The sequence below is a fragment of the Carcharodon carcharias genome, chromosome 7 (genome assembly GCF_017639515.1).
Source record: "Carcharodon carcharias isolate sCarCar2 chromosome 7, sCarCar2.pri, whole genome shotgun sequence".
NCBI classification, from domain to species: domain Eukaryota; kingdom Metazoa; phylum Chordata; class Chondrichthyes; order Lamniformes; family Lamnidae; genus Carcharodon; species Carcharodon carcharias.
Window position 1 is genome coordinate 47872102 of NC_054473.1, and position 13136 is coordinate 47885237.

Genomic DNA, 13136 nt, shown 5'->3' on the forward strand with positions numbered 1-13136 from the left:
TTAACTTTTTATGTGGCACCTTGTGCCTTCTGGAAATCTAGGTACACCTCAACCACATTTTCCTTTTTATTCACATTGCTTGTTACTTCTTCAAAGAACTCTAGTAAATTAGTCAAACATGATTTCCCTTTCTCAAAACCATGTTGACTCTGCCTGATTGCTTTGAGATTCTCTAAGTTCTCTGCTATAACCTTTTTGTTAATAGATTTAGCATTTTCCCTATGACAGATGTTAAGCTAACTGGCTTGTGGTTTCTTGCTTTCTGTTTCCCTCCTTTCTTGAATAGAGGAGTTACATTCGCTATTTTCCAATCTGATGGAGCCTTTCCAGAATCTAGGGAATTTTGGAAAATTAAAACCAATCCATCTACTATCAGAGCAGCCATTTCTTTTAAGACCCTAGGATGAAGTTCATCAGGACCTGGGGAATTGTCACGTTTTAGTTCTAATAATTTTCTCAGTACTCTTTCCCTGGTGACTTTAATAGTTTTAAGTTCCTTCCTCCTTTTCACCCCTTCACTTAGTTATTTCTGGGATGTTACTTGTATCCTCTACAGTGAAGACAGATGCAAAATATCTGTTCAATTCATCTGTCATAGCCTTATTTTCCATTATTAATTCTCCAGACTAACTCTCTAGAGGACCAACGCTCACTTTACTTATTCTTTTCCTTTTTAAATACCTGTAGAAACTCTTACTATCTGTTTTTATATTTCTAGCTAGCTTTCTTTTGTACTCTAATTCTTCCTTCATTATTTTTTTGGTCATTCTTTGCTGCTTTTTAAATTCTGCCCAATCTTCTGACCTGCCACTAATCTTCATAGAATTGTATGTTTTCTCTTTCAATTTGACACTATCCTTAGTTAGCCGTGGATGGTGCTCCCTTCCCCTAGACTCTTTCTTTCTCAGTGGAAGTCTTTGCTCAGTGTTATGAAATATCTCCTTAAATGCCTGCCACTGCATCTCTACTGACCTATCCTTTAACCTAATTTCCCAGTTTACTTTAGCAATCTCTGTCCTCATAGCCTCATAATTGCCCTTATTTAAATTTACAACATTAGTCCCACTCCTCTCTCTCAAAATGAATGTGAAATTCAATCATGTTATGACCAATGCTACCTAGGGATGCCTTTACTTTCAGGTTACTGATTAATCCTGTCTCATTGCACATTACCAGATCTGGAATAGCTTGCTCTCTGGTTAAGCCTAGATTCTAGTTCCTCTAAGAAACTGTCCCGAAAATACTTTGTGAACTCATCATCCAAGCTATCTTTGTCAATCTGATTCATTCAACCTATATGTAGATTAAAATCACCCATGTTTATTGCTGTACCTTTCTCACAAGCCCCCATTACTTTTTCCTATAATACCCTGTCCTACAGCTGTTACTGTTACTGTTACTGTTAAAGGGCTTATAAACTGCTCCCCCAAGTGACTTCTTATCTTTATTATTTCTTATCTTTACCCAAACTGATTCTACATCATGATTTTTATCCCTATTGTATTAAAGTCATCCTTAATTAACAGAGCTACCCCTCCATCTTTTCCTAGCTTCCTGGCCTTCCAAAATGTCACGTACCCTTGAATATTCAGGTCCCAACCTTTATCATCTTGCAGCCACGTCTCTGTAATGGCTATCAGATCTTACATATTTATTTCTATTTGAGCTGTTAATTCTTTTGTTATGAGTGCTACATGCATTCAGATACAGAGCCTTTAGTTGTGTCTTTTTACTATTTTTGCAACCTCCAGCCTTATCTGCTGGCACGCTCTTAAGTTTGTATGCTCTGTCCCTTCCCGCCACGCTCTGATTATCATTTCCTTTATTGCTACCTTGCTCACTTGCCTTGTTTTCTCTCTATAATTTATCACATCTTACCTCACTAATTCCCTCACTAATCCCTTGCTTACACTAATTAGTTTAAAGCCCTCTCTACCGCCCTAGTTATATAAAGTTTTCATCTGTTCATTCCCGATTTCTAATTGATTGCAGTCTAGGGGGGATCTCAACAGCGCACCCTCTGGAGAAGTGTAGAATCACTGATCACAACTTCTGGATTTCGGACGTTGCTGTTAATTTCAGAGAAATAATGATAGTGAACACAGCTAGTTTAGCCAACATTACTATTGTGAAATTTCCTCAAGAATAAACAGGCAATTTGAAAGTTAATTTAGGTTTGCAAAGGAAATTTGAAGAGATAGTGTTAGTTAGTTCTATCTTTCTCTCCCCCACACCCAGGCAAAGGGTGATGTGAATTCTTGTAGTGACAGCAAGAGGCAAATTGTGTTTTGAAAGTCTGAAGCAGCTTAGCTTGGAGAGGTTAAACTAGTGGATGGAAGCCCGTGTTTATAGAATTTGTAAGTTGCACCTCAATTATATTTTCAAAACTAAAGAGCACAGGAAAATTGATTGTTCTCAGACTGGCACTTTATCCTGTTCCTTCATATATTTTATATAGCTTGAAGCTGTGCTTTGCTGTCTGTTCTTGTTACTCGTGAAGAGAGAATGGGGGCTAAATTTGATAGACCATGAAACCAGGCATCGGGATCATGATGTGCAATTAACTCATGCCCATTGATGGCACGCAGGCAATGTACAAGCATTGTGCTATCTGCTGTTTTACATAATTGCAGTGTTCATTCAGCGCTAAGTGCACTTTTGATTAGATGGATGCTTGAGCAGAGGGCCAACATCATGAGTGGCTAACAGCGGTTAAAACTAGCATGCACTGCTTAAAGCTAGCCTGTACCTCTAAGGGGAAGTGAATCATAGTTGGAGTAAATGCTGGAAGACTTAATGAACCGAATATGATTTGGGAAAGAAAGAATGCCACAACATGGAAGAGAGTGGCACAAGGATTTCTGGACATTGCACTGGGGGCACTGGTGGAGGGGATTCAAAGTAGGTGAGATGCCCTGTATTCACAAGGGGCTAGGAGAACCTCCAGGCAAACATTCAGAAAGCAAAAGGAGCAGATAGCCATGGAGGTCAGTGCTAAAGTTAATCTCCAAGGAACTGGTTGCAGTGCTGCAAGAAATTCAATAACCTCATGAGTGAACAAGGTCAGTCAATGCATGTTCAAATGCCATATCCTACCAACTACAGCACTAGACTCAGATACTGCTCAATTCACCACGCTCTCATCATTCACTGACCAACAATATATATCAATCAGGACTTATACTAAACATGCATATGCTACACCTCATCTTAACATGCTTAGCACTGCTGCAAGCCTCACACCCACCGATCACAGATTGTACATACTTTTCAACCATGATAGCTACATCAGTCAAACAGATTGCATGACACTCACTGACCCACTTCCTGCTCCCTTGCAGGATAAGATGGCACACAATCAGAGACATCCGTACCTAATTGGAGGGCATATCCTGACCCCAATGGAGAGGACGGTGTTGGTCATTAATGGCATAGTATAAAGGTTAATAGCTATCATGCTAATAACTAATATGGATCATCAGTGATGTCAGATCATGTATCATTGGAACTCACAGAGAGATAGTTCTGGAAGGAGCCTTGTGCTTATCTATCCCTGTACATAGTTGTATATAGTTAATAAATGTTTGGAAGCTTTGTTTGCTGTAGTCTCTATGAAACACACCCGTGACGGTTTATAATGATACTTCAAGTGGGACATCCATTACTGAGGCTGAGACCAGCAAAGCATTTAAACCATCTGAGATGACAATAGCCTCATACCTAAACTCCTTTTCACATCCCACCTCCACTTCATTCCACACTCTCCTGTGATTTACAAGCTGCAGATGGTGTAAGCATGCACCTCTTAATTCCCCCCGCCCACCCCACATTTGTCTTCCCACCCCGTCACATCACTAGTGCCTTTGCTGTTGCCTGTCAACCTGTCAGACCAGATTGCTGCCACCCACGTCGGGAAGTTGCAGTCCAAAAGCTGATGCCGAGATTGCAGAAGAGTTCTGCTGCAGAGGGCTCAGATGAACACTTCAATGGGGCAGCACAACAGTGCATGGGTAGCCTGCCAGAATGCCTGTGGTGAATGTCAGAGCATAAAGACATCCAGCACCATCTTGGCACAAGGCTTTATGCAGAGCTTGGAGCCCATCCTTTCCAACGCAGAAGTGGTGGCCAACTCCATCAGCACATTTGTGGACACAACCATAACGCAGCATCTAATGGTTGATACCTCAGCTTCATTTGTAGCATAAGCAGCTGCCAAAAGTCTGAATGCTGCAATGGAAGCTCAGACTGCTGTCATGCAAGCTTAGCTTTCTGCCATCATGGCTGTGAGTTACAATATGCAAAGAGGCTTGCAGGGAGTCAGATCAATCCAACAATCTTTCCTTCAACAGATTACTGAGCTTGATGAAATGCTGCCCTGGGTCTGTGGCAGTGGATCCAATTTATGCTGTACAGTTTCAATGTCTTTAATGTTTTGGTAGTAATTTTAACTTTCAGTGATAGTACAGCAAAAGAGATATAAAATTGGCTGCACATTCACTTAATTGAAAAGATGATTTTGGCAGGATTTATAAATGGAGGGGGATCTGGTATTGTCTATTTTTCATCATCACTAAAGGTAAAAATACTTCTTTCTTTTCTATAATGTGGTGCTCAAAATCACATACTGTAAGAAAGAAATATTTCCTGACCCAAAAAACAACCAGGACCATAGTAGCAGGAGAGCTGAATCCAAACCATGGCAAGATAAATAAGGGCAGACTGAAAGAGGGTGGGAAAATGTAGCAAGAATTCTCCTAATCTAACCATATTAAAAACTAGATGACCTGCTAAATTGCTACTTATACAGGTTGAAAAATAAATACAGATACATTTATTTGACATCGGATACCAGTAGCAAATAAAATACTTTATCAACATTCTAGAGGTAACAATAATTTTAACACTACCCTTGAAACATAGTGTATTTTCCCATAAAACTTTAAAAGCTGTTGATTTTTGAGAATTGTGACACTGACATCTGATGCATCAGTAAATACTGCACTTAAGCCCAACTAGGATCAGATGTTATTTGCTAGTTTTGTAAGCTATGAATTAATTAAAATGTTCTTCTACCTCAGACCACTCTCCTGTAATCCATATGTATTCACAAGGTTGAGTATTGCACTGCTCCACATCTAATGGTCTTTTCCTTGCATCACATTCAATATTATATACTTCTTCAGAATTCTGGTTGATACAAGTTACTTTACGATTCCTTGTTCCAGTACCACAGGTCTTACTGCACTGTAAAGAAGGCAAATGAAAGAAATGTTTTATTATATCTGATTAACACATTTTAATATCTAACTAGAAATAAGAACACTTAGGAGCCACCTGATAGAGAGGGTTATTTAAGATTATGAAAGGATTTGATAAGGAAGAAACAGGAAAGATGTTTCCACTTGTAAGCAGGATCAGAACTAGTAGCTATAAATATAAGATACTCATAACAAATCCAATAGAGGATTCAGGAAAACGTCTTTACCAAGAAAGTGGTGAGAATCTGGAACATGCCACCACAATGAGTATTTGAGGTGAATGACACATATGCATTTAAGGGGGGAGCTAGTTATAGCACATGAGGGAGAAAGGATCTGAAGGATATGTTGATGGAGCTGGATGAAGAGTGGTGGAATGAGGCTTGTGTGGAGCAGAACCACTTCCATGGTTGGACTAGAGGGCCTGTTTCTACATTGTAAATAATATGTAATGGTATATTGTACATCAGGCCATCTCTGACTTAGATATTTAAACAGAATATTAAATGTACTAACGACCAATCTTTTAGGAAACAAAGTGCAAGTGTAAGGATAGCATAAAACAATCTTTCTTGAATTTAGTTTCTCAGAAACTTTCGAAAATTCTGCAAAACCAAAGAAAATAAAATGCTAAGAATTGTATTACTAAACAGGGCATTAAGAAAGTAATAAAATGATATCAAAATCCAGTCAGGTTAAAATGATATTTCATACATGATAAAAAGTATTTGAATAATAAATGCTTCATTGGGAAGTTATAGGATTGGCATATAAAGCAACTTCATTATACATTTCATATTGTCAGTTCAACAAGGCTTTAGTCTTCTAACAAAAAGTGAAGCAAAACTTCTTCTTAATTTGATGTAAAACTAAAATGAACAGAAATGGTCCTCCTAGTTCTACTGTATAGTTGGGGGATGCTGCCAGCCTCAAACCCTAGCAGTAATTACCTGAGGGCCACTGCAGGTGAAGTAGGCCACCTTAAATCGAATTCCTTAGCATAGGCGAGCTGCGGGAGGCATGTTTATTAACTTGAGGCCTGTGGATCAATTTCAGGGGTCCTTGGGTAGACTTCCACTGGCACGTGCAGTGCACATTCTACCCATTTGTACTCAAAAAAGGGCTGGTAAGACCAATTTATGCATATTTTGGATATTTGCCTCAAATGTTATGGTAAGAAAAGAAATAGAAGGTAGCTTAATATTTTCAGAACCAAGTAACAGATACTGGAATAAAACTAATGCACTGTGCCTGTTTTTGGGTATAAAACAAGTGCAAAGCATACCAATTTAGGAGTTGGACGGCCTGTGTACAATCTCGTAGGCTTTGGTCCCACCTCCAAAAGTGTGGAGCCCATTTTTTAGGCCTGAAAAAGACTATGGGCTGGATTTTAATCCTAGAGGCAGGTAACAGGAGTCAGCTGAGAGCCCAGCGGTCCACTGTTCTGTTGAAACAGCTTTGCGCAAGGGAAAACATTGTTTGATTGACAGCTTTTTCTGTTAGATCTATTTTGTCAATTGTACAATGTTTATTTACACAAGATAATGAGGTGGCAAGTGTTATTGACACTTTAAAGGTCTGGATGATTGACAATTTTATAGCGGTGCAGCAAAATCAGTTTTTTGAATAGTGTTATGAATGAATGACTTTTTTTAAAAAGCTTTTCCACACATGCCGTTGTTGCCATAGGGTCCATTGGTTCTGTACAGAGCGTAAACTGGATGAATGGGCATGAAAGTGCCATAGGTTAGCATGGAGGGAAGAGGGGTCATTGGGGATGGGCTGAGCAGGCACAGGTTGGCATGAAGGGTATGAGGGGTCATTGGAGATGGGCTGAGCAGGCATGGGTTGGCATGGAGGGTGTGTTGAAGATGTGCTTTATGCCAAATAATGATTTTTAATCTACCAGGTTGGAATCTGAATTGAACTTTTGAAAATAGACTTTATAAAAACACAGCATGGAATTTTCCATTCTGGAGACTAAGGGGAGAATTTTCCCCATATCCAGCAGGGCGTGCGGGAGTGGGTAGTGCCGGTCACGGACCCGATTGCTGCTGGCGATCGGGACTGCACTGCCATTTTGTGCAGGTGGCCCACCCAACGTGTTTGGTGACTCCCGGGGACGGCGGGAGTGGCTGGGCGCAGGCGGAACAGCAATCGCTGCCGGGTCCAATGGTGACCCAGCGGCCTGTTTAAAGGCCAAGCTGCAGCCGCACCAAGGCTGCTGTACATGGCGAAGAGGTTGGGAACAAGGCACATCTAATACAGCCATGCAGGAGGGTAGGGCGGGTGGCCACTGTGTGCCCAGGTTTTCTGATAAGTGCCTTGCTGCCCTCCTCCAGGAGGTGGCAGCACTGCAGGAGGAGCTTGTTCCCAAGGGCGGGAGGAGGAGGCCACCTCACTTGACCAAGCGTGCGTAGGAGGAGGTTGCGGAGGTCGTGAGCTCCCATGACGTGGTGCAGTGCTCATGGACCCGGTACCGCAAGCGCTTCAAAGACCTGCTGCGCACGGGAAGGGTGAGTTGCATGTTGGCATCGTTCATGGACCCATCACGTAACCTTCTCCCCACTGGCGCCCCACCCATGTCTGAGTGGCCTGAGTGTAATAAGTCAGTGAAGTCGTGTGTCCTTATTTGGGCGGGCCACCAGATATTGCCTATGCGTTCGTCAGCATGAGAGGGTTGTGATGAGATAGGTTCTGCACCCGCAACATGTGGTGGAGTGACACCCACATGATTGTGGTGGGGGCAACCTGGAGGAGCTACACCCAGGTGCAATGCTCGAACTGCATGACATGTTGAAGTCAGGGTGATAACATGATGTGAGGGGATGTTCAAGGTGGCATGACACAGATGGATCTGCTGCCCTCTGCGCTCCACATCATTGTGCCTCCTTGCAACAGCAGGTACAACTGTGTGCTCCCAACTGTGATGAAGGCAGCATGTGGAGGAGCGGGGGAAAGGATACACCAGGCATATTTGTGTGAGTGCCAGCCACCAGCGGGGGAAAGATGCACTGCAGCCCTGCAATGGCTAACCGGGCTTGGGGTGGGCTGGTCGCAAGGAGATTGACGGTACAACTATCACTTATCAGTGCAATTTTTTCATTTACAGAAGAGTTCTCATAGCAACACTGAGTGGCTGAGAACTAGCAGTGGGCCAGGCCAGATTTTGCTGCTTAGCTGTTTTGAGCAGGAGGCCCTCGACCCGGAATGGCGCCATGAGCCCGGGTCCCCTGGAACCGGAGAGGCTGGGGTTCCACGGGCAGGTATGTATGGCCAGCACTCACATCACCAGTAGTCTCTGAACACCCATGTCAGTGCTGATTGTTGAGTTAGTGAAGTTACCAACATGGCTTGCCCACTGCGTCTGGAATGATGAGCGCATGATGATGCGGGGGACAGGCATGTACATTGACATTACCCGCAGGATAACCAATCGAATTTCCTTACTCTTCCATTCAACGTCATTGGTGCACGGCCAGGACCCCGAGCAGGAGCCCTCGCTGACACCTGAAGGGCATGAAGTTGCACCTTTAGAAGCGTCACACCATCTATGCCAGGCAGGCACCTGCGCAGCTACTGGCACCTCGGTGGGCATACCTTCAGCTAGTGTCCCGGGTCACAGTGATGAGGGCACTTCACAGTTGCTGGAGCAGTTGGCGGAGACAGAGAGTGCCGATGGCGCCAGCAGTCGTAGGACTGAAGGAGCCCAGGCACATGCTCAGTCTGTGGCAGACGATGAGCCTCTGGAGTCGTGGGCCATGCAGCCAACTGCTGACATGCGGCCCTGTGTGCAGGAGATACATGAGGCTCTGCTTGGCTTGGTGTCAGTGGTGGAGGAGTCTACGCGAGCAGTGGCCGATGCATTGAGCATCATGGCTGTGCGCCAAGCTTCCTCCATGGCGAGATTGGAGATTCTCATGAGGAGGCAGCTCCAGGGATAGGATCAGAGGTTCCTGGGGTTGCACTTGGACCTGAACACCCTCACAGGGGCGTTGACCTCATCTGGCCAGTGCCCGTGTGGGCGATGGTTTGGCACCAGGTATCCCACTTCGGTGCTCATCCATCTACGGTGAGCAGGGAGGGCCGAACGGACCTCACGTTGGTGGAGCAGCTGCCTATCATCTCTGTGGGTGCCTTTCAGGTGCTTCGGATGAGGGTGGCAGCTCCTCTGCCCCTCTGCCAGTGACTGCAGCACCTAATGAGGCTGTGACGACTGGGGAGGTGCCAGCTGCGGAGCTGGCAGCTCCCTCCCAGGCGGGGCCAGCACCGGCTCCACGGGCCAGAGGACGTTCGCCAAGGTCATCAAGGCCAACAGGACAGCAGAGAGAGCAGGCTGTCTCAGATGCCAGTGCCAGCAACGGGGTACCACAAAGACGTAGCACCCACACCACCTTAGGCACACCCCGGGTTCATCACTGGTGCTTTTCTGTTGCCCCCACCCCCACCCTCTTCATGAGTTGTATCGAGCTTTGTGTGAATTGCAACACCATTTTATTTCTGTTATGTAAAGAGACTTTGGTCACAGTATTAAATTTATGTTGTCTCAAATGGTTATGGGTGCCTCTTTCTTTGGGAAGCTGCATGGATTCCTAGGTTTGATGAGTGATTTGTGTGTCTATTAGATTTATTCACTGTGCCCATCGCCAATCCTCCTATCCAGACAGATAAGGTCTCCAGGATGGAGGATACATGCCAGGCTTGTGTTGCAGATCCATGTGTTGTGCTAACTAAAAGTTCCTTGGATTAGAGCGTCCCAGGTGTCCCTGCCTCCCTGGAGCATGCCTGGGTCAGTCTGTGCCCCCTCATCATTTCCCTGTGCGTGCTCATCCTCGGACTCACTGCTGGACTCATCGTGCTCAGCCCCAGCCACTCCATTTACATCTTCTCCGTCCACAGCATCCCCCTTTGCAGAGCTAGATTGTGGAGAGTGCAGTATGCAACACTATCAACGACACTCAATTTGGGGGGCGACTGGAGTGTGCCCCCAGAACAGTCCAGGCATCTGAAGCGCATTTTGAGAAGGCCGATGGCTCTCTCCATCACAGCCCTTGTGGTGCCATGGCTCCTGTTGTACCGCTGCTCGGCCTCTGTTCTTGGATGGCGGAGAGGCGTCATGAGCCACCTTCTGAGGGAATAGCCCTTGTCACCCAGCAGCCATCCATCCAGCTGGGCTGGAGCACTAAAGAGCCCCGGCACCTGAGGATGTACGCGTCATGGAAGCTGCCTGGGTACCTTGCACAGACTTGTAAAATCAGCAACCTGTGATCACACACTATCTGCACGTTCATGGAGTGGAAGCCCTTCCTATTGACGAAGGCACCGGGCTCACCTGCTGGCGCCTTGATGGCCACATGTCTGCAGTCTACAGCACCCTGGACGCGGGGAAAGCCAGCAATGGCTGCAAAGCTTCTGGCTCGCTCTATCTGGCTGGCCTCATCCCAGCGGTAGTGGATGAAGATCAGTGCATGCCTGAGCAGAGCGTTTGTGACCTGCTTGACACAAGTGTGGACAGCTGATTGGGAGACACCACAAAGATCACCCACTGAGCCCTCCAAGGAGCCAGAGGCATAGAAATTGAGGGCAGCCGTGACCTTTGGAGACACGGGCATGGGGTGTCCACCCACACAGTTAGCTGAGATCTCTGGACCAATCATCCGACAGATAGTGTTGACCATCTCCCTTGACAGATGGAGCCTCCATCGGCACTGCACCTCAGACATATTGAGATAGGTGCTTCGCGCTCTGAATACCCTGGCAGCAGGATAGTGGTGTCTTCTATGGCCCCTTGCACCTTGGACTATCTCTTGGCCTTGCACCCCTTATGCCTGTGCCTGTCCTCCCAAAGGTGGCTCTCCTGGAGGCTAAATGTGCACTCCCCCTTCTAACTCTCCCTTCCTCCTCCGATGAGGTGCCTCCAATGAAGAGATCACCTCCCATTCCCAGGGTCAGGGAGGCTTCCTGAAATCTACAATCCCCAAAACAAATCCTCACTGAAAAGTGCTGACCTGAAGGTCATGAGTTGAGTCCAAGCAGCTGCTATGAGTTTGACACTTCTCCACCTCACACACACAAGTTTCAATAACTCATGAGCACTAACTCTTAAATGTCTGGATTCGCAAAAACAATGATCCCTCTTTCCCGTCCGTGGATGAGCTTCATTAAAGTTTCAGATAGCCGCCTGCCCGTTGCGCCCGTGCGACGAACCAAATATTGCACGGGCGACATCAGGGTCTTGGCCATGGGCTGCTATGGATGATCATTGAGGGGGTGGAGAGGAAAGTCTAGGTTTGACTGGGAGAGGAAGTGTACCGGGGCCGGGGTGGGGGAGGTGGGAGAGGAAGGTTTCAGTTTGACTGGGAGAGGAAGGTATACCGAGAGGGTGAGGTTGGGAGGGGTGGAATGATGCTGTTGGGTGGGGCAGGGAGTATGGGGAGAGAAGGGGGTAAGGATGAGGGAATGTTCAGGTGAACGTGCAAGCGAGGGACTGGTGCAGTTGATGACTGCCTCCTGGGGAGAAAACTGAGGGTGGGCGTGGTAGGAGGGAGTGATGAGTATGAGAGAGGGCAGAGTGAGGTGGTAGAGTGGGAGGGTGAGGATACAGTGGTAGCGGTAGAAGGGACCGCAAGGGCGAGGCAGACGCAAGTGGTTGGGAAGGAGGAGGTTGGGGGTGGGGGGCGGGGGTTAATGTTGATAGGGGTGGGATTCTCAAGAAGAAAGGGAATCTGCACCTGGATATCCTGGAGAGAAAAGGGTTCTGGATGGTTGGTGACGATGGGGAGTTGGAAGGTGATGCCGGGGGATCAACAGAGACGGGGGAAGGGACATGGGTGACTAGGGGAGGGGAAAGGACAGGGGAGCTGAAGACATACTTAACAATTATTATGCTTCTGAAATCAAAAGCAAAAGGAGCCTCGTGTTGGGCGGGCACAGGTGCTGCATGGAAGTGCGATCAGTGGGTGGGCGGAGATGCAGGTCAGCTCAGATGGACAACTGAAAGAGAACCCCAGCAGGCAGCACTGAAAATACTTGGGACAGTGAGATGAGTGTGATGGAGGAAGGCCTGCATGTGTGGGAGAATGCTTGCATGTGGCTCCAAAAGGTCCTGCCACAACACACTTCACCCTCCAGAATCTCTCGTGGTCCAGCTGAGTGCAACTGAACTGCTATTAGGGAGGGGAGGTATGCAGGAGGAGGACTCGCGAAGCCTGTAAATGAAGTTGAAAGGCTCCATTACACATTATTAACTCAGTGTACTCGGTGTAAGTGAATGTATTCACAGGTTATAAAGAGACAAATTGTGTTCACCCATGTAACCACTTATGATCAGAAATCCTTAACTCTTCTAGGCCTACTACTTCTTCTAGGTGCTGCCCTGATGTCTGTAGCAGTGGTGGAGACAGCCTGTGAAACTTTTGGCCCCGTTGCCTCTGATGAATTTGGCGTGGGTCCTATAGAGATCCAAGGCATTAAGGGCCCTGGCTTGCTTTGGCTGTGGGCCAGCAGCTCCCTCTGTGATGACTGAGGATGAGGTTGAGGGGGTCACAGGCAGAGGGGGGAGAGGACAGCCTCTGAGATTCCTGAATGGATGACCCAGGGGTGTCCAGCTGCTGCTCTTCCTCCCTTCAGGTGCCCGAGGGCTCCAGCCTGACTCCTTGATGGGAAGGAGCGCCTGGAGGGACGTTGAGATGCCTGGTTTCCCTCTCACGTTGCCACTGTAGGAACCCACCCATGGCTACCGCGATGGAGTGCAGGTCTGCACCCACCTCCAGGATCTGCTGGATGAGGGTCTCCATAGCATCCATCATCCTTCCCATGGAGATCTCCATATATGCATATGTGAGCACCACTTCATCAGAGAGCAGACGGACATACTCC

The 13136-nt window shown here is 46.6% G+C and overlaps 1 protein-coding gene across 3 annotated transcripts in view; it reads right to left on the bottom strand.

The window, feature by feature from the left end:
• Nucleotides 1–13136, bottom strand: part of LOC121280151 (A disintegrin and metalloproteinase with thrombospondin motifs 9-like) — a 325713-nt gene that overhangs the window by 37427 nt on the left and 275150 nt on the right. For all 3 annotated transcript variants that reach the window (XR_005943545.1, XM_041191847.1, XM_041191846.1), the window contains exon 31: nt 5074–5244. Coding sequence is in view for 2 of the 3 variants with exons in the window: in XM_041191847.1 (XP_041047781.1) it covers nt 5074–5244 (171 nt within the window). In the remaining variant the exon portion in view is untranslated. The remainder of the gene's footprint in view (nt 1–5073; nt 5245–13136) is intronic.